The sequence below is a fragment of the Sminthopsis crassicaudata genome, chromosome 1, assembly GCF_048593235.1.
Source record: "Sminthopsis crassicaudata isolate SCR6 chromosome 1, ASM4859323v1, whole genome shotgun sequence".
NCBI lineage: Eukaryota > Metazoa > Chordata > Mammalia > Dasyuromorphia > Dasyuridae > Sminthopsis > Sminthopsis crassicaudata.
Window position 1 is genome coordinate 733856265 of NC_133617.1, and position 26370 is coordinate 733882634.

The window sequence follows — 26370 nt, forward strand, 5'->3', positions numbered from 1 at the left end:
GGAATTTGTTTCTGAATGTCTAGGAGACTGGGCAACATAAGCTCTAAGATCCATTCCCACAGTACCATTCCTTGAAATCCAGGAGAGATAGTGGAGTTTAGTGTCAACCATGGACAGCTCCTTCTTACATTCTATTATCCCAAGGTCTTTCTCAAACTTTGCCTACTGTGGGTGGCCTGCACAGTGAAGAGCAAGCCAGATAAGGAATTAATAGAACTTTCAAAGCTGCAGGATTAAATCAATTCTAAAAACACTTCAAAGTCATCATTTCTCTGCCCCCCCCCATAGGAATAAAAATTACAGTGTAAAGAATATTAGATTATCATAAGAAATAGAACCCACTAGTTAGGGTATCTGATCAAAATGTAGCTTAAGAAATACTAGAACGTGTAGAATTGTTTACATTATTTAGGATATGACACATTTTGTCATATAATATTTGTTTATCTGTGATACCATTTAAGATTTTCTTTGAAAAAATACTGAAGTAGTTTGTAGTTTCTTTCTCCAGCTAATTTACAGAAAGGAAACTGAGGCAAGAGTTAAATGACTTACCCAAAGTCAAACAATAAGTGTCTGAGAAAAGATTTGAACTCAGGTCTCCCTAATTCTGGGCCTGACATTCTCCATTCTACCACCTAAGGGCCTTCATGAGATTTAGAAAGATTGATTCTATAAAGCAACCTGTATTCTCCATTTCCATGAATCCCAAAGAATAGCAGCTTTTAAATCAGGTAACTGTTAATAATAATAAGAACAAACCCCAAATACCCATAACACTTAATAAATATTTAAGAAATACTTAGAAATTCTTATTCTAGTTTTTGTTCTTGGGACAAAATACATGGTAATAAAAGCATCAGGCTTTTCTATGCCATTCAAATCTTCTATTAGAGATACTCTCAGTAATAACTCATGAAACAAAGGGGACCAATTAAAATAGTTTGGCAACCTTTGAGGGCTAACTGAACAATTTCTCTGTGCAAATGTTATTTCAAGATTTCAAAAGGCCTATAATTTCATCATTATGAGTGCTTTCTTGAGTGATCCTGGTCACAGTCACTCCATAACATAGTGGAGAGTCAGGGGTGTTACAGAACTGCTATGATCTAAATAATTTATCACCTGATAGTAAGCTTTGTCATGGAATTATGTCAAGAGAAATGGGTGGGACCTCAAAGGTCATCTTGTCCAGGAGGTTAAATGATTTGTCCAAGGTCATATAGTAAGAAGTGTGAATAAGTGAAATTGAATCCATGTTCTCTAAATTCAAAGTTACTGTTCTTTTCACTGTGGAAAACACACACACACACACACACACACACACACACACACACACACACACAAAAAAAAAAAAAAAAAAAAAAAAAAAAAAGCTTTGAAGATATCTTAGTAGTTGCTGAGATTCTACTTGCATGGTGGCAAGTTTGTATTCCACAAGCAAAGACTTCAAGAATCCAGGGTCACTGACAAGCTAATATATATTAGGAATATATTAAAGTTGAATAAATTGGACTGATGAGTTACCTTTTAACCCTGAAAATTAAAGTTTATCTAAATAGAGCCATCAGATCAATTTAACATGTAAGTCAAGCATTTTTTTTTAATAAAAAGCAAATCAAGTCCTATGATCCAGATGGGCTTTGATGAAAGATGCCAATTAATATAGACAGCTTTACCATCTGAAGTTACTTACAATAATAAAAAACAAACAACTTGGTCAAACAATAAGTCTGTGCGTTATATCTGGCATTTCTAATTAGCCTCTGGATTTGATGTATCTTCTTCAGTTAGGAAAAAAAAAACAGAAAACCTAATTACAAGGAGTTTGTTTTCTAGAAAAGAATGCATGTCTACTGAGCACTTCATATCCACAGAATCCAGTAAAAGAAGGAAGGCGATTTATCTCTCTGCCTCTTGGGAAAGGATTAAGAACCAATGGACTTTGTACAGTCCACTTCTGATTTTCCAATTAAGTGCAAAGAACATTTACTTTCCACTACAATGGCAAGACAAGTGTGCCATAAAGAGATTATTAAGTACCATCGGCAAAGTTCCTGCTTATCCAAGCTACATTTGAAGTCATACCTCCAATCAGTACTTGCAGAAAGGACCCTGGCCCCAAATGATATTTCATCTCCACAGGACAAGCTTCTTTGAACTTTCAACTACAATCCACAGTAACTCTACCTGGATGTGAATTTATTTTAAAAATAAAAACAAAATACAGCATGGGGGTAGTGGTTCTAGCAAATATCCAAATTCACCAGAAAGTGACTGAGTGAGTCAACAATGGAATAGTTGAAGCAGGATGGAGTGGGGGAAAGAAGGCTTCACTTACCATTCGAGCACCTATATTTGATTTCTGGTCCTGCAACTTACAAATAATGTGGGGAAATCACTTTAAAAACTCTGTGACTAATGGCTGATGACTTGGTTATGACCTGAGCTGATTATGGAGTAAAGCCAATTATCATCCAAGATTGTAGAAATGGGCAGTAGGGTTGGCTATGCTATAATACCATCTTTACATGGACAGCTCATATAATCTACAAGATGAACCATAAATTCTGCTGGGATCCAGAGAATTACATAAATCAAACCATATGGCAAATAAACTGGCAGTAAACTAACAAAGAGCTGAATAAATGAATAAGTGAAGTAAACATATGAATGAATAAACAAGTAAGTGAAAGAATGAATGAATAATTCCCTTTAGTTCATATTTGGTTATACTTGCCAAACTGTTGGAAAATTGACTAATCTGGATTTGCTTTTGCATTCTCTAGACACAGCCAAATATTTCTGCCATTAAGTTTGCAAGTAGGCATGGCTGGTAGCCCAGGAGGATTTCAAAAGACTTCAGATATTTTTCAAATATACCTTCAAATATGTAAAAAAAATAAAATAAAATTTAGGGTAGTGCAGTAAAGTAGAGGGGGGAAAATGTGGGTTTCATGTCTGAGAGAATAGGTTCCTGCCTTTTACCCTTAATACTTGGGTGAATTGGAGAAGGTCCCTTAAATCTTTTTAGTTACATTATCTCTAAAATTGGTGGGTTAAGGTCTAGATTTCTGATCCTAAACTCATATCTTTTTTTTTTAAATTTTATTTATTTATTTATTCATTCACTCACTCATTCATTCATTCATTTATTTATTTATTTTTAATTCATTTTTCCAAATTATCCCCTCCCTCCCTCCACTCCCTCCCCCCGATGGCAGGTAATCCCATACATTTTACATGTGTTACAATATAACCTAGATACAATATATGTGTATAAATACCATTTTCTTGTTGCACATTAATTATTAGCTTCCGAAGGTATAAGTAACCTGGGTAGATAGACAGTAGTGCTAACAATTTACATTCGCTTCCCAGTGTTCCTTCTCTGGGTATAGTTATTTCTGTCCATCATTGATCAACTGGAAGTGAGCTAAACTCATATCTTTTAAAAAAATGTGGTGGTATAATAAATCTTACACAAAGAAGGAGAACAACACATTTTAAAGTCCCATTCTGAATGCCAATACACTGTTTCTTTTTTTTAAGCTTTTCATTTTCAAAACATATGCACAGATAATTTTTCAACATTGACCCTTGCTTAGTCTTGTGTTTCAGATTTTCCCATTCTTTCCCCCCTCCCCTCCCCTAGATGGCAAGCAATCTATTATATATTATACGTGTTAAATTATATATTAAATCCAATGTTACACTATTTCTTGAATAATAAAATGGAAAGGATATATTCCTCTTAAAGTGCTGAGATTTCCAGTTACAAAGTTAAAATCAGTTTAATCCTGCAAATATTTGATGCAGTAATTTTAAAAGAAAAAAGGGCATTAAAATATTTTTGGCAAAGGTAATTTTAGCTTTTTTAGATTTCATTAATGTCCCTGGGAGCATATATGTTCAGAAAATTGAGGCAGAGGGAATTTAAATGATTTAGGAACACAGATTTAAATTTCAAAGGGATCTTAGAGGTCATTAAGTCCAAACTTCTCAATTTAGGAAGAAGGAAACTGAGAATAATGGTAGTTATATCTTGTTCAGGGTCACACAGGATTCAAATTTAGGTATTCCTAACTCCCAGTCGAATACTCTGTTCCTTCTACGATGTGGCTAAAACAGTATTTCACAACACCTCCTTTCCCCAGTAGCCCTTTCCAACAAGCCTCAATAGATAGAATGTTCCAGTATGATGCTAAAGGCCAATCTCTTATTAGTGCAAGGAAGTTCTATTATTTATTTAATAGCCCTAGTGAGAAATATATTAATATGTATATTTATTTGTATACTGGTGAGAGTATATACGATACACAGTGATTAATCCCACTCTTCACATAGTAGTCAAACTGCAAAACTAAAATACAGATCTGATCATGACATTTTTCTAACTCAGAAAATTGTTAATGGCTCCCTATTGCCTCTAGGAAAAAAAATAGAAAATCCTTAGTCTGACTCCCTTATTCTTCTGTCCTTATTCCTCATTAATATCCCATATTAAGCCCTTATTCCTGTTCAAGTCTGTTTTCTGTATCAGTCAAATCACAACTTTTTTACCTCCTGCCTTTGCACAGATCTTGAATGTAAACCTTCCTCATCTCCATCCTATAAAATTCATGTATTTTTTAAAAATATAATATAATATAAATAAATATAATATACATTTACATATCTACATATATTTATATAATACATATATCCCATATATATTCTCTATATAAAATTCATAGAGATTCTCAATATAAAGAGAATTCAGATGTCTTCTATATAGAGAATGTAGTATAATATATATATATATATATATATATATATATATATATATATATAGTATATATTACAAATATATACTATATAGTATATAATATATAGTATATAGCATAAAAAGAAAATCCACACAATGTGCAGGTGTGTGAATATATCTGTGTATATAAATTTTAAATACTGATTCCTAACCACTTCTTTTCTATAGGAGATGCTTGAGGATCCTCCCACACAATCTGGGAGGACTCAATCCCTCTAGAAATCACCATAAATAACTTTGTCCTCTCTTTTAAGATGCAAACCAAGTTCTGATTTCTTCATGAAACCATGCCTGATCCCACAATCATGCTAATGCCCTCCCTCCCAAACTCTTCTGTATTTAATACTTTGTATGAATTTATATAAATGGCTATTCCCCAATGCAAAGTAAGCTTTTCATGAGTGGGGACTTGTATCCTCAGTGTTGGGGCACAAGTGCTAGGCTTGAGAGGTGCTTAATAATTGTTTACTAATTGATTAATTAATTTGTATATTCTTTGGATTTACTCATCTGAGCACATGCATTCCACCCCCAGTAGAAAGTAAACTCTTCGAAAGCAGACAATATTTTACTTTTGTATCCCTTGCACATAGTAGGTACACAAGATCAAGAAAACAGTGTTTTGTAAACATTCAAGTGTTCACTAAATGTGAGGAATATGGCTCTTAATGAATTGAAATAAAATTGATAAATAACATTTCTCTGTTATAAAAATTGTGTCACTTAATGGTTTCAGCTAAAAACAGTGCCCTGCTAACAATCCTGAAGATGGGAATGAGGTAAAAGGAAATAGTGAAAAATAGGAAATAGATGTATTCTCAGAATCCATCCAGCCATATCTTCTTCTTCCTCAACTTACAATATTTAATAATTATAATGCTGACTATAGCGGGCACTAGGTAAGGGTCCCTATGTACCATCATCACCATCATTGACTGAGAAGAAAAGTTGAAGAAGCAGAGGGTCTCAGACTTTGAATCTCTGCACAGTTAGTACGGATCTAAAAGGAGTCAGCCCCATTTCCTTCCCAGAATTGTTCCTGTGCCCATGAGAGTGCATTTGTGAGAAGGCTGGTCCTGGGCCAGGGAACAGTGGGTAACCACATAAGGGAAAAAGCCAACTCTACCACATGCACTGTTAAAAGGAAAATGACCCTGACCTCATTAGCACCAAATTATGATGCAAAAAATGGAAAATTCACATCTCATTGATGGTGGTCATTAGCATCACCTTTAGAGAGGATCAGAATTTCTTGCTTTCCCTTAAGCCCCCTTGAAAAAGTGTGAAGAGGAAATTAATCTAAAGTGTTCCCAGAAGTGTCAGCTCCATGGAGGACAGTTACGGAAAGGGAAAGCCTGAGCGAAACCAGCAGAAGCTGAAGGCAACAGGTCATGGTTGGAGCTGACAAGACTTGAACGATAATAATCCCGAGTTTCTTTTGAACTCCCTCCAAGAAAGAAATGGCTTCTCAAAGGTCAGCAAAACAAATGATCACAACAGAAACACTTTGCTAATGAGATGGGTTGCAATGTAGTTTGGGGCTCAGAAGATCTCTTGCTGGTGAAATAATCTTGGGGAGGGAATTAATAGCACATCTCTCCAAAACCACAACTGCCCAGTCCCACCTTCTGTTTCAAATCCCACAGTATCTCTCACCTCGACAGGGAATCTTCTACCATTGATGCTATGCTCAGAGCCGGCAGAGCCATTGCTATGGCCCCAATGGAATTCGACTTTCTCTGCTTTGAATCTTCCTGGCAGTCCCGCGCCGCTGATAAAATAGTCATCTTTCAGAAGGATGGCCACTGTGCACAAGAAATAGAGCAAGAGATCATAAGTTTCCAGGGGCACTGATGACTTGGCTTTACCACAATATCTTGGGTACCATAGTAGATGTCTACGACATCCTAGATTTGGCGTCAGAAACACCCGAGTTCAAATCCTGCTTCATACATTTACTAGTGTGACAATGACAAATGACTTTCCTTTCCAGTATATTAGTTTCATGATCTACAAAATGAGGACGTTAGATACTAGGGTCCCTTCTTGCTCTAAATATATGATCTTATGATGAAGTTCAGTATTTTTAAAATGTGTTATTTTTTTTTTCCCTCTTGGATCTGTAAGCCACAGAACAAACAAAATTTGAATCTGTCAACACTTTCTATATTGACCTGTTCTGCAACCAACCATCTCCTATTTATAATAACCCACAGCCTTTATTAGAATATGAACCCCCCCAGAGTAGAAGCTGTCTTGATTTTCTAAGGCAGCGTGCTTTGCAAATGTTAAGGACTAAATATATGCTTTCCTCACTGATTACTGATCAGATGAAGAAATTTAAGAAATTATGAGATCATATATCTAGAACTGGGATATCAGATAGGATCACATAAAGGGCCTTCCAGTCCAAACCCCTTTATTGTAGAAACAAGGTAAATTAGACTGAGGGATATCCAAGGTGCATAGCTAATAAGCTATGGATTCAGATCCATACAAAGTTTTTTCTACTTTATTAACTTGCTTCTGAATATAAGCTATTTAACAAAGGTGAATTTTTTTTTTCTATCAACAAAGGGAACCGGTAACTTCTTTTCTTGTATGAATCTAATCCCATGCTCCATACATACATACCAATGCAACAATTAGTCATTTACACAGAAACTTAGTGAAGTGTTGTTTTTATTTTGCAAATAAAAATATCTTCCTTGATTATTTATAAATTCATTTACATATTCTTTCTCCTATTAGACCACAGGCTCTCACACACAAGTCTTTTGTTCTAGTCCCAATGCTAAGCAAAGTGCCAGGAATATAATGGGCACTTCATATATGTTTATTGACTGACAACCAGATCATTGTACCATAGCTCTGTCTGATGTCATAATTCCCTTTAAAAATGTCTTAATGCAGGGGTAGCTGCACCCAGAGAAGAAACACTGGGAGGGGAATGAAAATTGTTAGCACTAATATCTGTCTGCCCAGGTTGCATGTACCTTCGGATTCTAATGTTTATTGTGCAACAAGAAAATGATATTCGCACACATGTATTGTACCTAGACTATATTGTAACACATGTAAAATGTATGGTATTGCCTGTCGTCGGGGGGAGGGAATAGAGGGAGGGGGGGTAATTTGGAAAAATGAATACAAGGGATAATATTATAAAATATATATATATATAATAAAAAAAATAAAATAAAATAAAATATTTTATTCAGAACATTTTAAAAAAATGTCTTAATGGCTTATTAAAAGAGACGATGACCTGCTATCTCCAACTTTGCTTACATTATATCACAAGAAATCAGTCTACTTCAAATAAGTAAATGCAATCATTCTTTCCCTAAAAAAAAAAGAAGAAGAAAAAAAGAAGCCTTATTTGCTCATTTCTTCTTCATCTAAATGAAATCTCTTGTAGGTAAGAACACAGAACTGGGGTCTCAATCATTGTTGTGTTACTGAAATGGACCTTCTGATGATGCCTGTGGATCCCATTTCAGAACATTTTTAAGTGCAAAAAATAAACAATAATAGTTATAAAGAAAATCAACTATATTTTAAAATATTAAAATACATATTTTTAAAAGTTAAAACTCTCTAATCCAAAAGAAACTACTTTGGGGCATGGAAAATTGAGATGGGAAGGCAGGAAAAACTGTGGGAAAGAATCATAGGATCATGGTTATAGAGATGATTGAGATCAGTTCAACGACTTGGTTTCATTTTATAGAAGAGAGAAATGAAGGCTAGATGTGAGGTGCCCAAAGTCACAGAGAGTATAGACCACAGCTGGAATCTCAGGGAGAACAAACTTGGTTGCAATCAGGAGAAAAGAGCCTTAATAACCCCCCCCCCCCTCTAAAACAGAGTATCAGTATACAATTAGTGGGCTTTTGATGTCTTTATCTTTTCTTTTTTTTTGAGGCTGAATAATGCCTTTCTTTACACCAGTCATGTCCCAATATAGCACCCCAACCCACGCATAGAACTCTCCTTTGTAACAAAGAAAAAATTGAGCAAGAATAACTTATTTTTGTTTCAGAAAGTTTTAAGTACTTTATGTTTGATCTTAGGACATCCCAAAGGTATATTTCTTTGGCTAAAGTTTGCCTCTGTGTACCACAAATATGTGAAACCATCATGAGGGGATTGTCAATAACTTGAGGAAGTTCCAGTTAAGGTAGTGAAAACAGATAAATAAGCTCTCATCAGCTGGGAGAACCCTAAAAGATGGGCACTTGGCTATTATGCTGAGAGTCTGGAAAAGCTCATTAATTTCAATACCTCTCAAAAAACAGCATTAAAATCTCAATGAAGAAGCCACAATCATATAAATTGGTTTTTTATTACATGTAAATGATGGTTTCTCACCATCTTCTAGGGGAAAAAGCCATCCTAACAGTGAACTTTCTATGTGGGCACCAAAACGAAGGTCAAAATAAAGTGATTTCCTTAATTTAAAATGCCCTACTGATAACCTATCATTCTGAAATACATGCACTTTTGAGGACAATATAATAAAGACTGTACTAAAGCAATATACCTTTTATTGCTAGAGTCAACACAGCCAGGCAGGACTTGGGGAAGGTTTTAAATACTGATGACGGCTCTCAGTCAGTTATAAATTCTATACATAAAATCACACATCATGATGAATATGGGAAAACAGATTTGTGTACATCTGTTACAATGCATGGAGGGAGACAGTTGCATCTTATAAATATTTGATTTTACCTAAATCATTTATGTCTCTGTCAGGGGTCATTTTCCTTGTTTTATATGAATAATTAAAGGGCTAATTAGGAGGCAGTATGATCCAAAATGTTCAACTAATTTTTCATTTGACAGGGCTTCTTAGTAGATTTCACGTTAGGATACAGGGCCCCTTGTTTTAATTGGATAGTCTTTTTGCTGACCATCAAGAGGGGTAACTAGCTATCTGGATATTAAATAATATGGTGTGATATTATGAGGAAATATTGATTGGTTAACTAATTGGGGTGATTGAGGATGCTTAAAATATTCATTTACTTCATCCTTTGCTATAGAGGAACAGTCATGGTGTAATAGTATAAAAAGATAGCCCACCCAAGTCTCAAGGATCTGAATCTAAGTCCCATACTTGATGTGAAACTCTGAGCAAGTCATTTAATATTATGGAGCCTTGGAAAATGTCTAAGCCTACATGTATAGATGGTAACTTTTTAAAGGAAGTGAGTGTAAGTCTAGGCTGAATAATGTGAACTAACAATATTTGGAAATGGGGTTAGAGGAAGGAAGGAGAGATACAGAGATAAAAGAGCTTTGAAGTGAAAAGGGATAATAAGATGTCAAGATATTTGGATTCAAAGAGAGGAAAAATCTACCAGGAAAAGTCTTTAGAGCAAGAAAAAGAGATAGAAGAGAAACGAGGCCATGAAGAGGTAAGGGAATGAAACCTAGGAAGGTGAGAAAGAATAACAATTTAAGGATATATAACCAAGAGAAATAATAATCAGGCATTTCCCTTGGGCAAAGACCTTGGAAAAAAGAACCAAGTCAGTGAGTTAAAGGGCTTCCATACAATAATATTAACCAGAACGTGGAAGGGGAAGGAACTGGGGCCTGTAAGGGGAGAATCTAGCTTATCATGATATTATGAAAGGGAAGGAAAATGGGATAACTTACATCTAGAAAGCATGAAAATCTTAATTCAAATCCAGAATCTGCTTCTAAATATCTATGTGACAAGAGGGAAGTTGATGGGTCTTAAGTAACTTTCCTTTAGAGTCCTCAGTTTCCTCATTTGTAAATTAAGTATGTAGGACTAGATCCCAGGTTTTTTTTTTTTTTTTTTTTTTTTTTAACGTGGAGTCCATTAACTTTAATAAGCATATTTCAATTAAACAAATTTCCTCGATAAGTCTATGCATCTTATTTTATTCAGTGAGAAACATTCCTAAGGAGGAAATCAAACAGATTGCCAGAAAGATTTCATGGCACAATAGAATCTGTATACAAGGTGATTTATAAGGAGTTATTCCAATTGAGAGAGGGGAAAGAGCACTAGGTGTGGATTCCAGTGACTTGGGTTCAAATACTCAGACACCCATTATCTGTGACTTTAGGCAATTAACAATCTCTCTGGACCTCTGTTTCCTTAATTATAAAAAATAAGAGATCAGAATAAATGATCTTTGAGGTGCCCTTTAATTCTAAATGTATCACCCTGTGATCTCTGATTCTATGGTCTACAACAGATAAAACTAAAAAACCTAAAAGAAACAAACAAACCAAGAAATTCCATCTTAGACACTAACAGACATCAGGGGCAAGTGCAAGTGAGGGTAGGGAACAAGGGTAAGTTATAACAAAACAAATCCTCAAAAGAGTTACAAAGCATAAAAGACAATGTTACAGTAGCATACATTTCAAGGATCTTCCCTTAGGAAAAGTCTGATTATTTAAGCTAGAAGTCAATGCTAGGAATGAAGTTTTTTCTGTGACGAGTGCTTCATCTTTTCATTCTTGTGAAATGAAACAAAAGGAAATAACTTTGGATGAATCAAATGAGAAGTGGCAAGAAAGACAGTTAGTGCTCCTCAGGAGAAAACAGATAGACCGTATCTGTCTTGTAAATATATTTCAGGCAACTTTCAAGAAGTGTGCAAGGTACAACAACGAAAGCCTATTGATTATGCCAGTTGGAATATATAGAGCTCTCAAGGGGATAAGATAGATATGAACATTAAAACTGTTTTATGGGAAAGTTACTATCTGTATATAATAGACAGTTTTAAATATTAACTCGCTATATTCATTTTTTAATATCCAAAAGACCAAGTCTATTTTACAGATAAGTGGCTTGTAAATTTCCATTTGAAAAGAAATCCCACACACCTTTCTTTATTTCCTATTCTGAGGCTAAAATAGAGGCTTTTCTGGAAAAGAAAATAAAATTGTTGAAGAAAATAAAGGATCAGAAAATAACCCTCAAGATGACTCAATGGGATTAAAGTAAAATCAGAAAATCCCAGAATTTGAGATTTGGAAAGGCTAATATAAAACAGAAAATTGTACAGAAATGCTGTTGCCTAGAGAGCAGGCTCAGGGTCAGGAAGAGAGGGATTCAAATCCCACTTCGAGACATTATGCAACCACGGCCAAGTTACTCCACTTGACCAAATCACTCTACTTCTCACTTTCAGTTTCAACATCTATAAAATGGGAATGAAGCCACTTTCTACTTAACTTATAAATAGATTGTTCTAAGATCAAAATGAAACTGTCTACATAAAGAATTTGGGAAAAAAACTTTTTGGGAGGGGTGAAGAAGGGAGAGGAACTTGACCTTTGACTTTATTTGTATTAGGTCGTCCCTGGGAAGAAATGTCCTCTAAAAGTGAAGATCATCACCTAAGCAATTTAGCTGGTCAAAGCAATGGATAAATGCTAAGTCTGCATTCAAGAAAATATCAATTCAAATATAGCCTTAGTCTTTTATTATTTGTGTGACCCTGAAGAAGTCCATTTAATCTCTTGCAATCTCAGTTTCTCCAATTATAAAATGGGGATTACAAATTATATTTTCCTCAATGATAAAACAGGACTCACATCAAAGTAATTGTGAAGTTCTTTTAAAAGTACTTAGCAAAGTGCTTGACACATAGGGGATACTGAATAAATGCTTTTTCCCTTCCCCTCTTCTCTGAAACCTAAAGAGAATCTTCTTGGGCAAGAGAATGTCTTGTCCATATAGCCATCACCTAATAAAGGTAGGTTTTGAATCAAATCTCCCCTCCAATGCTTGCTCCATTTTATTATCCCACATTTCTCTCCTGCAGATTTTAAATTGACAAGTAAGTTTCATTATTTTTTTTTCTTATTGCTAAATTCAACAGAGATAGAATATTTGGATAATCTATAGGTAGTTGTTTTTTAGCCAGAATTATTCAAATTTCCGATTTGCACTGTCCTGAACGTCTGATAATTCCATTTAGTTCCACAGAGCTGAACTGACAAATAATTTAACTAACCACTCTGGCTAATATATAAACATAAAAATCCCCTCGCATTGAAAAACCCCTACTATCTTAAAGAACAAAAGCAGCTCAGAAAAGTGGATTGTTGGACTTGTGAGGCAGAAATACCTCTATTCAAATCCTGTTCCTGACACTGTTTGATGTAGGCAAGCCATTGTTGCCTGTGTCTCAAGCAACAATCTTGGGGAGTTTCCATTTCAGTCTCCTGAAACTTGAGGGAGTCACAGATCCTTCTAGGATTCATTGTATAGTCCCAAGGGCCTTTCATTCACTTTTGACATGGAGATGGAATTAACTTGGCCAACTGACTTAAACTGGGCTTTCATCAGACTATTTTTCAACGGACATGGAAACAATCCCCATAAATACTGACTGCTCTTGTATTTTCTGTCTTTCTGCTTAGAAATACTTCATCTCTGTGTGTGAATTTACTGCTGATGTACTCTCTGACTTCTTTTAAGTTTCAGGAAAGTCCACCTTCTATAGGGAACCTTCCTTTATCCCTTTTAATATTAGTTCCTACTCACTATTGATAACCTCCATTTTATCCCACATATATCTTTTTAATACACGATTGTCTGCATGTTGTCGCCACTATTACACTAAGAAGTCCTTGGAGAAAGGATTTTTATCTTTTTTCATATCCTCATAGTTTAGCAGGATGCTAGGCACTTGGCAAATGCTATTGTCACAATTTGATTTCTCATCATAGGATATTTATAAAAGACTTTTTCATAAACATTCTATGGTATATATTTAATGCTTGGGTCTTGCAACCAGTGAACATCTCAAATACCACTGGAAACTGCTGCAGTCATGCATATCAGCTGAAGTCCTTGAGAGGGTCATTGAGGAATGACTGCATCCTAAAAGCATGCACACAAGGGCTCCTACAAACTCAACAGGTTCTGGCTGACTTTGAGGAGTCAGTTCTGTGACAGAGATGAATCATCGGCTTCTGCAAGACCAAGGTCATGAATCACCTTGCATCCAGTAGACTTGCTACGTGTCTGCAACCTGTCATTGATGATTTTGGAGCTGAAAACTGTCACTGAAACCTGTTATCTTGGCAAGGAGCTGTCAAGAGAAAAGAGTCAACTAGAAAACCCTATCAAGAAATCCAGTAGGTTTTCATGGCAGGCTAACTGAACATGGCACCAACATGAACCTGGGCTCCAACCAAGATTATGGAGACTGAGACAAAGGTTTGTTTGTCTGGGTTTTTTTTTAATTGTGCTAGAAGGGGCCTTTTTTGAATTTTTTCAGCAACTAATATCTCTCACAAACTCCTAAATTAGACTGTACTTTCTTTATATGTAATTTGTTTCTATGTATAATACATGTGTTACTTCTGCCACTGAAGGCAAGGATTATTTCATTTTTCTTTTAGGATTCCTAGCATCCAACATCTACCTGGAACATAGTAGGTCTTCAATGAATGCTTGTTAAATGATTGACATTTCTGTGTGTATCTCAAAGGAAGAAGACACTAAATCTCTAAAACTATGGAATAATTACAATAGACCATTTATTAAGCAAATACCTTCCAAAATTTGAAAGGGATTGTGCTGAGTGTTAGAAATATAAAAAGTGAGGTAATCCTTGCCTACAAGAAGCTTATATTCTGGTAAGAAAAGTCAATAGGTATAGCTTGATGGCATATAAGTAGTAGTGTGTTTGCATTTGGACTCAGGATAATGTGAGTTATAGACTCAGATATTTGCCAGCTGAGTGACCCTGGGCAAGTGACTTAACCTCTTAGTCTCAGTTTCCTCATCTGTAAAATGAGGATAACAATAGCAGGTTCCCTACAGAAGTGCTACATATCATCATCATTATTATTGTTGTTTTTGTCCAAGGCTGAGTATTTTGTTCTGGGAATTCAAAGGAATTATGAAGTAGTCATGGGGGAAATGACTAACAATGTTGTTTTTCTAGAGATAGTTATTACTATTATTATATTATTACTATGATGAATGTTGGAGGGGATGTGGGAAAACTGGGACACTAATACATTGTTGGTGGAGTTGTGAAAGAATCCGGCCATTTTGGAGAGCAATCTGGAATTATGCCCAAAAAGTTATCAAACTGTGCATACCCTTTGATCCAGCAGTGCTACTACTGGGCTTATATCCCAAAGAAATATTAAAGAGGGGAAAGGGACCTGTGTGTGCCAAAATGTTTGTAGTAGCTCTTTTCGTAGTGGCTAGAAACTGGAAGATGAATGGATGTTCATCAATTGGAGAATGGTTGGGTAAATTATGGTATATGAAGGTTATGGAATATTATTGCTCTGTAAGAAATGACCAGCAGGATGAATTCAGAAAGGCTTGGAGAGACTTGCATGAACTGATGCTGAGTGAAATGAGCAGAACCAGAAGATCACTGTACACTTCAACAACAATGCTGTATGAAGATGTATTCTGTGGGAAATGGAAATCTTCAACATATAGAAGATCCAACTCACTTCCAGCTGATCAATGATGGACAGAAACAACTACACCCAGAGAAGGAACACTGGGAAGTGAATGTAAAATATTAGCACTACTGTCTATCTACCCAGGTTACTTATACCTTCAGAATGCAATACTTAACATGCAACAAGAAAATTGGATTTACACACATATTGTATCTACTGTAAAACATGTAAAATGTATGGGATTGCCTGTCATCTAGGAGAGGGAGTACAGGGAAGGAGGGGAAAATCTGGAAAAATGAATACAAGGGATAATATTATAAAAAATTACTCATGCATATATACTGTCAAAAATGAATAATTATAAAATTAATTTAAAAATTATATTATTACTAGAATAAATGATAGAAATCAGAGTCTTTGAGGAGTATGAATATGATATCTTGGTGGGAAAAAACATGTGTATCATGGAAGGACATGGAGAACTTAGATATGAACTCTTCCCCAATAGGATTCTTTAGCAGAGGCTACTATCCTAATAATATCCTAATAAGCATAGAATCATGGCAGAAAAATGGCTGGAGCACATTACAGCAGGTTTGGAACCACCTAGATATGGTACATACGGGACCCTAGGAGGGAGGTGGACTACTAGGCAAGAAGTAGGGAGGGAAGTACAAAAAAATATGTCAGGAAAGTGGTCTTCACTGATCACAAATTCTTGGGAAGAACCAGGTCTCATTACAAGGTTCTTTTTACTCTGAGAAGATAGAAGAATGAGATCTGTGTTTCCCTAGGTTCCCCAAAAAATGACCACAAGTCATTTTCAGAAGCAGTGATCCCAAGGGCAGACACATGGAACACTGAATAGAAATTTGATACCCCTAGTAGAAAAATTCTGAAGAAGAGAAAATCCCCAGCATGGTTGCAGCCAGCATGCTTCCTGAGGCTCTGATTCAAAGAGAAAGTAGAGTCATAACAAGGTTGCTGAGCAGCTGGACTATTGGGAATAAATGTCGACCATCTGCGAGGAAGGCAGGTAGGAGGAATTTTGCTCTCTCAAAGCGTAACTTAAAGGAATTGATCTTGGCCACCCTCGGGCAAGGAGCAGAGGGCACAGCCATGCCAGGCTTTCTGTTAATGATCAGATAAGGATTTTTTTCCTAAAAAGTAATGACCTGAAAAAAGGAAGCAAGACAATGAGCAGCCATGAGCAGAGGGTCTGTTAGGCAGACCCTCGTTTCAATCCCTACTTTTTAATCAACATGGCCTGCTTGCCAGTCCTTCTGCGTCACATTCTATCACCCACACTGGAATGTACACAGGCTGGCATTCTTTAAATATTCAAAGAATAAGGGGAGGTTTCCCCCCGGAATACTTAAGGAAACTCATGTTTACTCTTTGCACAGGTGAAAGAAGAGGGGGACTGATGATCTGATTATGTGGTGGGCAGATCACAGATTATATATTTTGAATTGGAAAGACCACAGAAGACATCAATGTCAGCTTTTTTCATTCTAAAGATGAGGAAATCAGGAGGTAGAGAAATTAAATACTTTCTCTGAGATCATACAAATAGGAAGTGACAAGGCTGGGAGATGAATCCAAGTTTTATGACTCCAAAATCAAGCCCACTGTTAATGTGCTCTCCAAATTATAGCCTATGCCAATGAAATCGCAACTCTGGAAAAGTATCAGTATCTGGAAGAATGAATGGGTCACGATGTACGATGACGCACAAGGAATGGTTTGATAGTCTCAATTTCAAAGGCCTTGGAAAGTATTCATGTACACAGAGATAATGAATTGAAATAACTAAATGCTAATGGTACAAGAGATAGAGTTACCAAGAGTTTACTCCATTATTCTGTGTTTCCCAACTTTGGTGTTCGATCCCAAGCACCATTGTGCAATTTAGCTGGTGACTTAAGAGCAGATTCTCATTTATCTCTTTCTCCAGTGTTTTTAACACAATCTATTCTGTGGATGTCAAGAAACATTGTTCCAGAGAGCGTGGGTTAGTCCAAGTATTCATTAAATATTCTAAAAAGGCTCAACCAGAGCACTACCTTAGAAATCAATACAAAAGCACCATTTCAGGCTGCTTCCAAGGAGAATTTGGGAGAAGAGAAAAAATAACAACAATAAAAATAACAATAATAATGGCATCCAGGCTACTTTTTTTTTAGCTAGCTAAGGAAGGGATTTGTGAAAGAGAAGCCATACCTGTTTTCCCTGTGTTTTTCATCCATGTTTTGTTGGAGGATTCATTATCAAAACCATCCAGCTGTAGTTCCTGGTACTCATCCCCAACTCGTGCTTGTTGATCTACAATATCTATCGGGGACTGGTGACGGCCACCACAACTCACGCTTGATGTAACCCAGTGTTCAGGTCCGTAGGTTCCTGTGAAAGGAAAACAACATTTTAATACTGATAGCCTTGCCATTTAGGGAACGAGTGTGTCTCAGGAAAGCAAACACTAAATTTCCCTAGGTAATGCTACCACAACTACAATTACAGCAGCTGAAAAGGCCATGGTGTTAAAAATGACGAAAGGGTCAAAAGCCATTTGCCTGTTACAGAACTTGGATTATTATTTCTTTTCTTTCCCTCTAGCATTCAGGAAGGGTATGTTACTTTAAATAGTTTGGTGCGATCATTTGCAATCAAATGTTCACTAATTTATTTTTAATTGACTTCTAGAATTATTACTTAGTGGAAGGACTGTCAAAGATTTGCTCCCCTCCCCCATATTTACTAAGTTTTCTAAAATGATCTTAATTTACTGATCAGAGGAGCATCCTAATCATTTTGGTCTGTGGTACTCTTCCGGAAAAGACAGTGGTGTTCTACTTAAGCCTGAGAAGTCAGTGAACAGAAACCAAGAAATAAATTAAAAGTAGCAAAAATAACTGGAATGGAGAGAGGGGAGGAGAGGATAGTTATGGGAAAAAACAGAATTCTAGCATAATAAGAGAGCTATATAGACATGTGAGTCAGGAAGCCTGGAGCAAAGATTGGGAGGTTACTGGGAGTCTTAAAAATAACAATTTCCATAGATTAAGAAGAGGGTAGAGGAATCTTGGCTGCAGGAAGTTGATGTAAAATGGATACTGAAAAAAATGGATTTGTCATTGTTGGAGACTCCCGGTATGGCAACTCCTTCCAACAAAACAAAGGGAAACTCAGAGTTATATGGAGAAATCAGTGGTAACAAGCAAAGAAAAAGCATTTTTAAAAGTTATATTATATGTGTCAGGAATATAAAGTAAAAAAAAAATTAGGCTATCTCTAAACTCAAGGAGTTTACAATCTACTGGGGGAAGGAATCATATGTACACACATGGAGCATAAAGTATGTAATGGTAGATACAAAGAAAACCTTACTCATGAAGGCACAATGAGCATGAATTTAAGTCTCACCACTTTTGCCTACTCCCTTGAATCACAGGCTGGTCTTAACTTCCATTTCCTCACCTATGAAATGAGAGGGATCGATATGGATGATCACCAAGCTCTTTCCCGTGCTTTTTCTATGATCTCTAGAGCATCCAAGGTAGGACATAACCTACACAGAGTCTTTTCCCCATTACAGCAGGTTGTTTTTCTCATACCTCTATAACCAGTTCTTTAAAGGAGCTCATTCTTTCCCCCTAAAATTTTGCCTAAGAAATTCTACCTTTCCTGTTTGGTCTGAGTCACTGGCATTCAAGTCAAGGGCCTAGGTTAGTTGGAAGTAATCTCTGTCCTCCCCAACTGTGTCACACCAGAGGCTCTTGGTAACAAATATCTCCTCTTGCTTCCCAAGTTCCCTGTGGAAGAGGAGGCTATTGAGGGAGAGTAGTAGGAAAGGGAGAATTGTATTGTTATATGATTAGATGTGAAGTCAATTCAGGGACAGAAAGAACCTGAGTTGCCTACAGAAGACGGAGAATCTGTAAGCTCATTTTCAGAATATAGATTAAAAATACATTAAGTGGTTCTTTGAATGTTGGAACTAACATTACGTTGACCAGAATGTTTGCTCCCTTTTTTGCTGGGAACATTAAGGTTGAATATTTTCTTTTAAACCTCCCCATGCCATACTTCCATTACCAGTGTGGGTACCATCAATGGACTATGATAGCAACCTCCTGGAAGAGCTTAGGGACTTTTTCCTTCTCATACATCTTTTATGCTACCATTGCTCATATATTCTTCTCCCCTCCATTGTTTGAGAGTGTGAAAACTTACTTTGGCGAGAATCTGGGCTCCCATCTCACATCTGATACTCTGTGACTAGGGCTTCAGTTACTCATCTGTAAAATGAGTTGGGCAGGACCAATGGCCTCTGAGCAACCCTCCAGCTACAGTTCTGGCCCCCATCAGCCTCTGGATTCATTCCCCAAAGGCAGGAACTATGACCTTGCATCACCCAACCCTTTCCAGGTTCATCCCCTGATGTAGTTGCTCTTCTCTCACCCAGAACTGCCAAACTACTGACTGTTTTTCTATGGCCTTTGAGTTATAAAAAGGGTTTATATATAATAAAACCTTCTTATGGAATGTACCAAAAAAACCATTTCAGGCAGGATTTGGCCCTTAGGCAGATCAGGCAAACAGAGCTGAGTCCAGTTTCTAAAATGTGGCTTTCTCTGTATTATCCTTACACCAACCCTAAGTCTGAAACTCCTCTTCACCTCAGAATTTCCCCATCTTTAAAAGCACAAATCCAAAAAGGCTGCTCAGATCCCCTGGGTGTTAACTACCTTCCTTCCTCTGACCCTGCCTTTTTTGCCTCTCTTTTACTAAACTTATTCTTTAACATTTATTTTATTACAGCTGTCTATGTTAGTCTTGTCCTCTGAGCAGATCAAAAGCCCTTTGAAGGGAGATAGAATCTTTCCTCTAGGCTTCCTATCTTGCAAAGTGACTAGCAGAATATTATGCAGAGAGGAGGAGCTTAATAAAGTTATGGATTATCAGACATCCCTCACATAAGGGGTGTCTCTTTGATAAAAGAAACTACGACCATCCAAGGACTTATTTCCTTTTATCCACACACAACACATGTGTGACCTAGAGTCCTTATTTCCTGAAGTGCCAGGAACAATCGAGTACTAGGCCGTATTTCTCCTCCTTCTATTTATAAAATTTTTAAAAAATAGACAAAGGATGTAAGAATTCACACAGAAACACTCATACACATGGTGGGGTTCGGGGGTAGTGGAAGTTGTGAATTTCTGGCACTCTCTCTCTTCTATCTCTCTAAAGAAAAATCAGCATTCATGAGTGTCAAGAATGCTGTTTGGGCCATATGCCATAGAAACAGGATACTTGAGTGTGACTATAAACCGACATTATATTTTATACCAGATTATGCCAGAGACAGGGAAATAAATGCATGTCCCCAGATTCCCTATCTGACTTGGGATTTTACAGAATAATACATCTTTTTTTTTCTTTTTTCTTAAATGAAACTCTTCTGTTGACAACACAGATTTCCTCCAGACCTCCATGAAACTCTAAAAAGCTTCTCTGTCAGCCAATTGAATGGAAACAGTCTCTGGGAGGAAAACTAAGATGGATTCCCCCTTTTCTTTTCTTTTTGTTTTTTATAAATTGGGTATAGAGTAGTTAAATGCTCAAAGGGAGAAGGGTAAAAACTGTAGTTGGGATGTTGCCAACCTTCGGTGCTGAAACTCCCCCTTCAACACTCATGGAGCTAATTATATAAATAAGGATCATGCTTCCAAGGCAATATGGATTTTTTTTTTTTTTTTTTTTTTTTTTTTTTTTTTTAGCTTTCAATTCCTCTGTAGAGCCCAGATATAAGGAAAATAGCATCACAGAACTGAAAGTGATTTAGAAGTCATCTTTTCTAGCCCTCAAAATTTCCAGTGGAAGAACCAAGAAGTTTGGAATAGATGGCCTCTCACATTGCTTCTAGCTCTAAATCTGTTGCCTGGGTAAAGGTCAGGTATCTGTCCAAGGTCACAAGGAAGTAATTAGCCAAGCTGGAATCCATAACCATGACTCCTGACTTCAAACCTAGCACATTTTTCAAAGCTCTACCATGCATTCCCAACGTACAGGGCCACCTCTTACTTCCTGCATAATGCTTAACCTTCCAATGAGTCAGTCACCTATGCTTCTTAAAACCTTATTTCTTTCCTTAAGGTTCGGCTTAGATGCAGCCTCCTACAAGAGTCTTTTCCTCATGGCTCTCCCTCCTCAAAGAAATGGTTTTGTATTTACTGAATGTATGTAAATAAATAAAAGCGTATTTATTCATTTGTGAAAATATCTAATCTCTTCCTCCCAAAAAAATCCCCACATTGGGAGCAATTATTAATTTCGTTCTTATGTTTATGTGTCCAGCATTTACTCCAAAATACCAGACACAAAATAAGTGCTTGTTGGATGAATGAATGAATGACCATTGAATTAAGCCTTCCTCATTGACCCTTTTGATTTCTTTCTTTCTTTGTTTTTTATTAGTTTTATAATTATAACATTTTTTGACAGTACATATGTGTAGGTAATTTTTTTACAACATTATCCCTTGTACTCTCTTCTGTTCCAAATTTTTTCCCCTCCTTCCCTCTACCCCCTCCCTTAGATGGTAGGCATTCCCATACATATTAAATATCTTATAGTATATCCTAGGTACAATATATATGTGCAGAGCCGAATTTTGTTGTTGTTGTTGTTGTTGCAAAGGAAGAATTGGATTCGGAAGGTAAAAATAACCTGGGGGGGAAAACAAAAAAATGCTAACTGTTTACACTCATTTCCCAGTGTTCCTTCTCTGGGTGTAGATGATTCTGTCCATCATTGATCAACTGGAATTGGACTAGCTCTTCTCTAGATCCTTTTGATTTCAACAACAAGACATCTGAGAGAATGTGATGTAAATTGGAGAAGGTGTCTGAGGACACCCTCAGAGGTGAATGTCCTGGTCCCAATCATACAGCCAGAGTAGTCAGAGACAGAAGCCAAACTGGGATCTCTAGCCACTGTCAGGCTGTCTCAGTAACCACGTACCTACTCCTGTTTGAAGTGACACTGGAAATGGAAAGAAGTAAGAAATAAATTTCCTATGATTATATAAGGGATGACAAGTGAGGGTAGGGAGAGAGGAAAGTCAGAGATGAAAGACAGGAGATTTTCAACAAACTGGAAGTTGGGGGTCTTTAGTTGGAATGAGATAATCTTAACTCTATGGATATTCCTTATTCTAAGTCATTATTCCCTAGCTTTTTGGAAAAAAAAATTACTTTAAATTTAATCAAGTTTGCAGAGGATGTAAACAAATATTCAACCTTAATGTTCCCAAGAAAAAAAAGAGCAACTATTCTGGTCAATGTAATGATAGTTTCAATATTCAAAAAATCACTTACTAATTTCTTTTTAATCTATATTCTTAAAATGAGCATATATCTTCCATAAGCAACTCAGGTTCTCTCTCTCCTTTCCCAAATCAATCTCACATCTAATCATATAACAGTACAATTCCCCCTTTCCTACTAATCTCCCTCTATCTCTTCCTCTTCCACAGGAACTTGGGAAGCAAGAGAAGATACAGGAAGCTTTGGGGAGGAGGCTAAAGTGTGAATCAACACATAACACAAAGACTTGAGAAATAATTCATTTGGATCTCTATTCCAATCAGTTTGATGTAATTTCATAGAGGTAGTGATTATAATTTTCATATTAGGCCCCAGAGTTATGAGCTGATAAGATGATTTCCTTAATCATAGGAAGCTAACTGGAGGCTCTCCACTCTTGTTTTCTCTTGTCATGGTCTTCACACCCAGTGTGATGGAAGTGACTTAGGCACGTGGCAAGTCCTCCAACTTATTTTGTTTTTTAAATTTCTAGACATTTCTCTTTTGAGCAAGTGACTGTCTTATGATCATTAACTCAGTGAAGATGCCCCATCTTTCATTTGACCTGAGATCCCTCTCTTAATTTCTTTCTTTCTTTCTTTTTTTTTTTGTCTTCAAATGCAAAGTATATCAACCAAATAGATTCTATATTTTAAATACCTCTTTTTGTATATTTGGGCATCAGATCCCTTAAAAACAAGGTCCTGGAAGAAAGGGGCATCTCAGGTCAAGATGAAGATATAAGGCCTACTTCACTAACAGGAATCATAGACCCTTTAATAAAGTGTCATTGGCTCATAGTTCTGCCTCTTTTTATTATACATTGATCAATTTTAAATTGTCTCCCACCCCAACATGGCTCCATACACACAATCTGACTATAGTAAGGCTCATCTTTTCCTGAGTTCAAACCCAGACTTAACTATACTTATTAGCTATGTGGGCAAGTCAATTAACCTTTGTTTGCCTCATTTTCCTCAGGTGTAAAATAAATAAAATAAACAATACCTGTCTCCCAGGATTATTGTGAAGAACAAATGAAATAATAGTTGAAACACTGTAAAGCACTTAGCAGGAATATGGTAAAGTCTATATTATATAAATGCTTATTTAGTTTTCCTCATTTATCCCTTTGGACCTCTAAAAGAGAACATGAGTTATTCAGATCATAACTACATAGTGACCAAATCACTTGCAGTGTAAAAGTATGTAAAGAATTAATGGATTATTTTGTTTTCAAGAAGTAAAAATAGAATTAAAAATATCTGAACAAATTGCCTGATCATAGGACCTAATTTTAAATATCTCAAATCTGTACATAAAAACATTCTCTGGAAATCCAATTTCATCCAATGAAGTTAATCACATTCGCCTAAAAACCACACAAAATGGGAGAAAATAAAACCTCCCCTCATGGCAATCCAAAAGACAAGCAGGAACCCCAAACTAATTTTTTTTTTGCCCAATTCAAAGTCTCCTAATAATTATTCTGGAGATAAAAAAATACATTTTGGAATATATGAAGAAAACATGAAATCCCTATTATTCCTCTAAACCTTCCTGACCCAAGAATAAGAGACAATTTAGCACCTGGTAAATCAGTAGCAGGAAGTCAGGCTGCGGGGATTCATTCCTACACAGGAAACAGTCTGAAGATTTAAGTCTGCTAACTGCTTGCTGTTTCCTATCTGCCCAATATACATTCAAGTGCAATTTTAATTGAAACTGATCTTCCACTACAGATTTCAAATTAATTCTTCTTCTGAGTGTTTCATGCTTCAGACGCCCTTGCCTTGCAAAAGGAAAAAAAGAAGGAGAAAAAAAAAACCTTTCCATCATTAGTGGAGGAAATAGAACACTTTTTTTCTAAGCTTGCAGGTATTGATTACCTATTCTCTCCATCAGAGCACAATTGCGATTCTGCACTGTATAAATCTCCTCAGTGTTAGACACTTTATAAAGTACTGAGAATTATATCATTAATCATTTGCAGTTGCACCTGCCTGGGCATATTGGATTCTTTGTTTTTTAGAACTTTAAATAAATTCCTTTAAATAAAAACATGACACTAAATAAAGATTGCTCTTAACTTAGATCTAGTTTAAAAGGAAAGCTTCTCTCTCAGGGGTGACAGTCTCCATCTCAAATGAGGGAAGTTGAGTCATCTACATTCCAGTTTCTCCCTTGTGAGTCTGAATCAGGACGGCCAAGGATTTATACTTGTCAGGACCAGACAAACTGATTTTGGCAGGTCCCCAGCTCTGCCAACCCCATGTGAAAACCAAGGGCTGATTTCGAGAAAATCAACAACCAAAGACAAAAATCTAAAGGATTCTGTTTGGATTGCCTAAGGGAATGTCTAATTCTAACTGTCCAAGAACTTTCTTAGCATGAGAACTTCTTTTATTAAATATCTTTTGCCCAATCCACATGAAGTGATGGAATTCTGATATGGCACAGTCAATGCTATGATCACTGATTCTAAAATGAGGGTTTAAACTCTGTTGGACAGGAGGTCCCTGAAAATGACCTTAAGAAACTGAAAAATAGACTCCTTGGTGCTCCTTTCTGGCTCCAGGTCTATGATTCTATAAGAGCATCACCATTGCTTCTATCCCAAGAAATGCCAGAGTACTGGCAGTATCTGTCATTCTACTCCATAAAAGTCAAATGATATTTAGTGTTTGAATATGGATCAAGCAGGATGTCACATGAATGCAGAGGACTTACCTGCTGAGGACTTATGGAAGTCCCAGGGTGCTTTTAGGGGCACATTGAGACTGGTTTACTCAGGGCCATACAATAAAGTCAGAGACAACATTGGAACCCAGGGATTCCTGGTTCCATGTCCAATACTCCATTCACCACAACTCCTTGCCTCTATGTATCTATATGCATGCAAGCAAACACATGAACAAATAAGGATGTCAAGGTAACTTGATTTTTTGTTCTCAGCATAGTTACAGGGACATAGTAGGCCCTTAATAAACCATTAATGAATTGATTTGAATTGAATCAGGAAATTACCTGAATCTCAAAGAGAAGTTAAAAGCTAGAGATTAGATTTGAATTCAAGTCTTCATGATAGGAAGATAGAAAGCGTCTTCCTAGGGAGGAAATGCTTTGTTTATGTCTAGTGAGCTCCTCCCAGACCCTACTTAAGGAGGCTTCTCAGGGCAACCATGTCATCTTTAATTTTAGGCTTCATTATAAATGCCTTTCCACTTTTCATCAACATTTTCAGTGATGTTATCCCATGGGCCTGTGAGTTCCTTGAGGACAAGGGATGCCTTTTACTTTTCTTTGTATTTCTAGGGCTTAGCACAGTTTCTGGTACATAGTTGAAGCTTTACAGATTGAGTGACCTAGCATTATGCCAGGGACAAAGTAAAGTTCAATATATATATTTATAGAATGAAGTCCCTCTCTCTACATCCTTCAGTCCTTCATTGCATCCCCCACAGTCCTTCACACTATCTCCTACAGTCCCTCACAGTTCCTCAATCTCTCCTTATAGTCCCTTATTCTATCAGTTAAAGGACTTCAGTGCTCTATCCTCACAGTCCCTCATCCTATCTCCTACAGTCTCCCATTATATTCCCCACAATCCCTCACACTATCTCCTATAGTCCCTTACTCTATCTCCTACAGTTCCTGCACTCAATTCTCATAGTCCCTCACAATTCTATTCCCTTTAGTCTCCCATTCTATCCCCACAGTCCCTCACTCTTCTCCCACCACATCCCTTAC

At 36.6% G+C, this 26370-nt stretch overlaps 1 protein-coding gene across 2 annotated transcripts in view; it reads right to left on the reverse strand.

Moving 5' to 3' along the window:
• PTPRG (protein tyrosine phosphatase receptor type G) overlaps positions 1-26370 on the reverse strand; it is an 807880-nt gene that overhangs the window by 357362 nt on the left and 424148 nt on the right. For both annotated transcript variants that reach the window (XM_074284229.1, XM_074284228.1), the window contains exons 3-4: positions 17474-17653; positions 6464-6612 (exon numbers count right to left, since the gene is read on the reverse strand). In XM_074284229.1, the coding sequence (XP_074140330.1) occupies positions 6464-6612; positions 17474-17653 (329 nt within the window). The remainder of the gene's footprint in view (positions 1-6463; positions 6613-17473; positions 17654-26370) is intronic.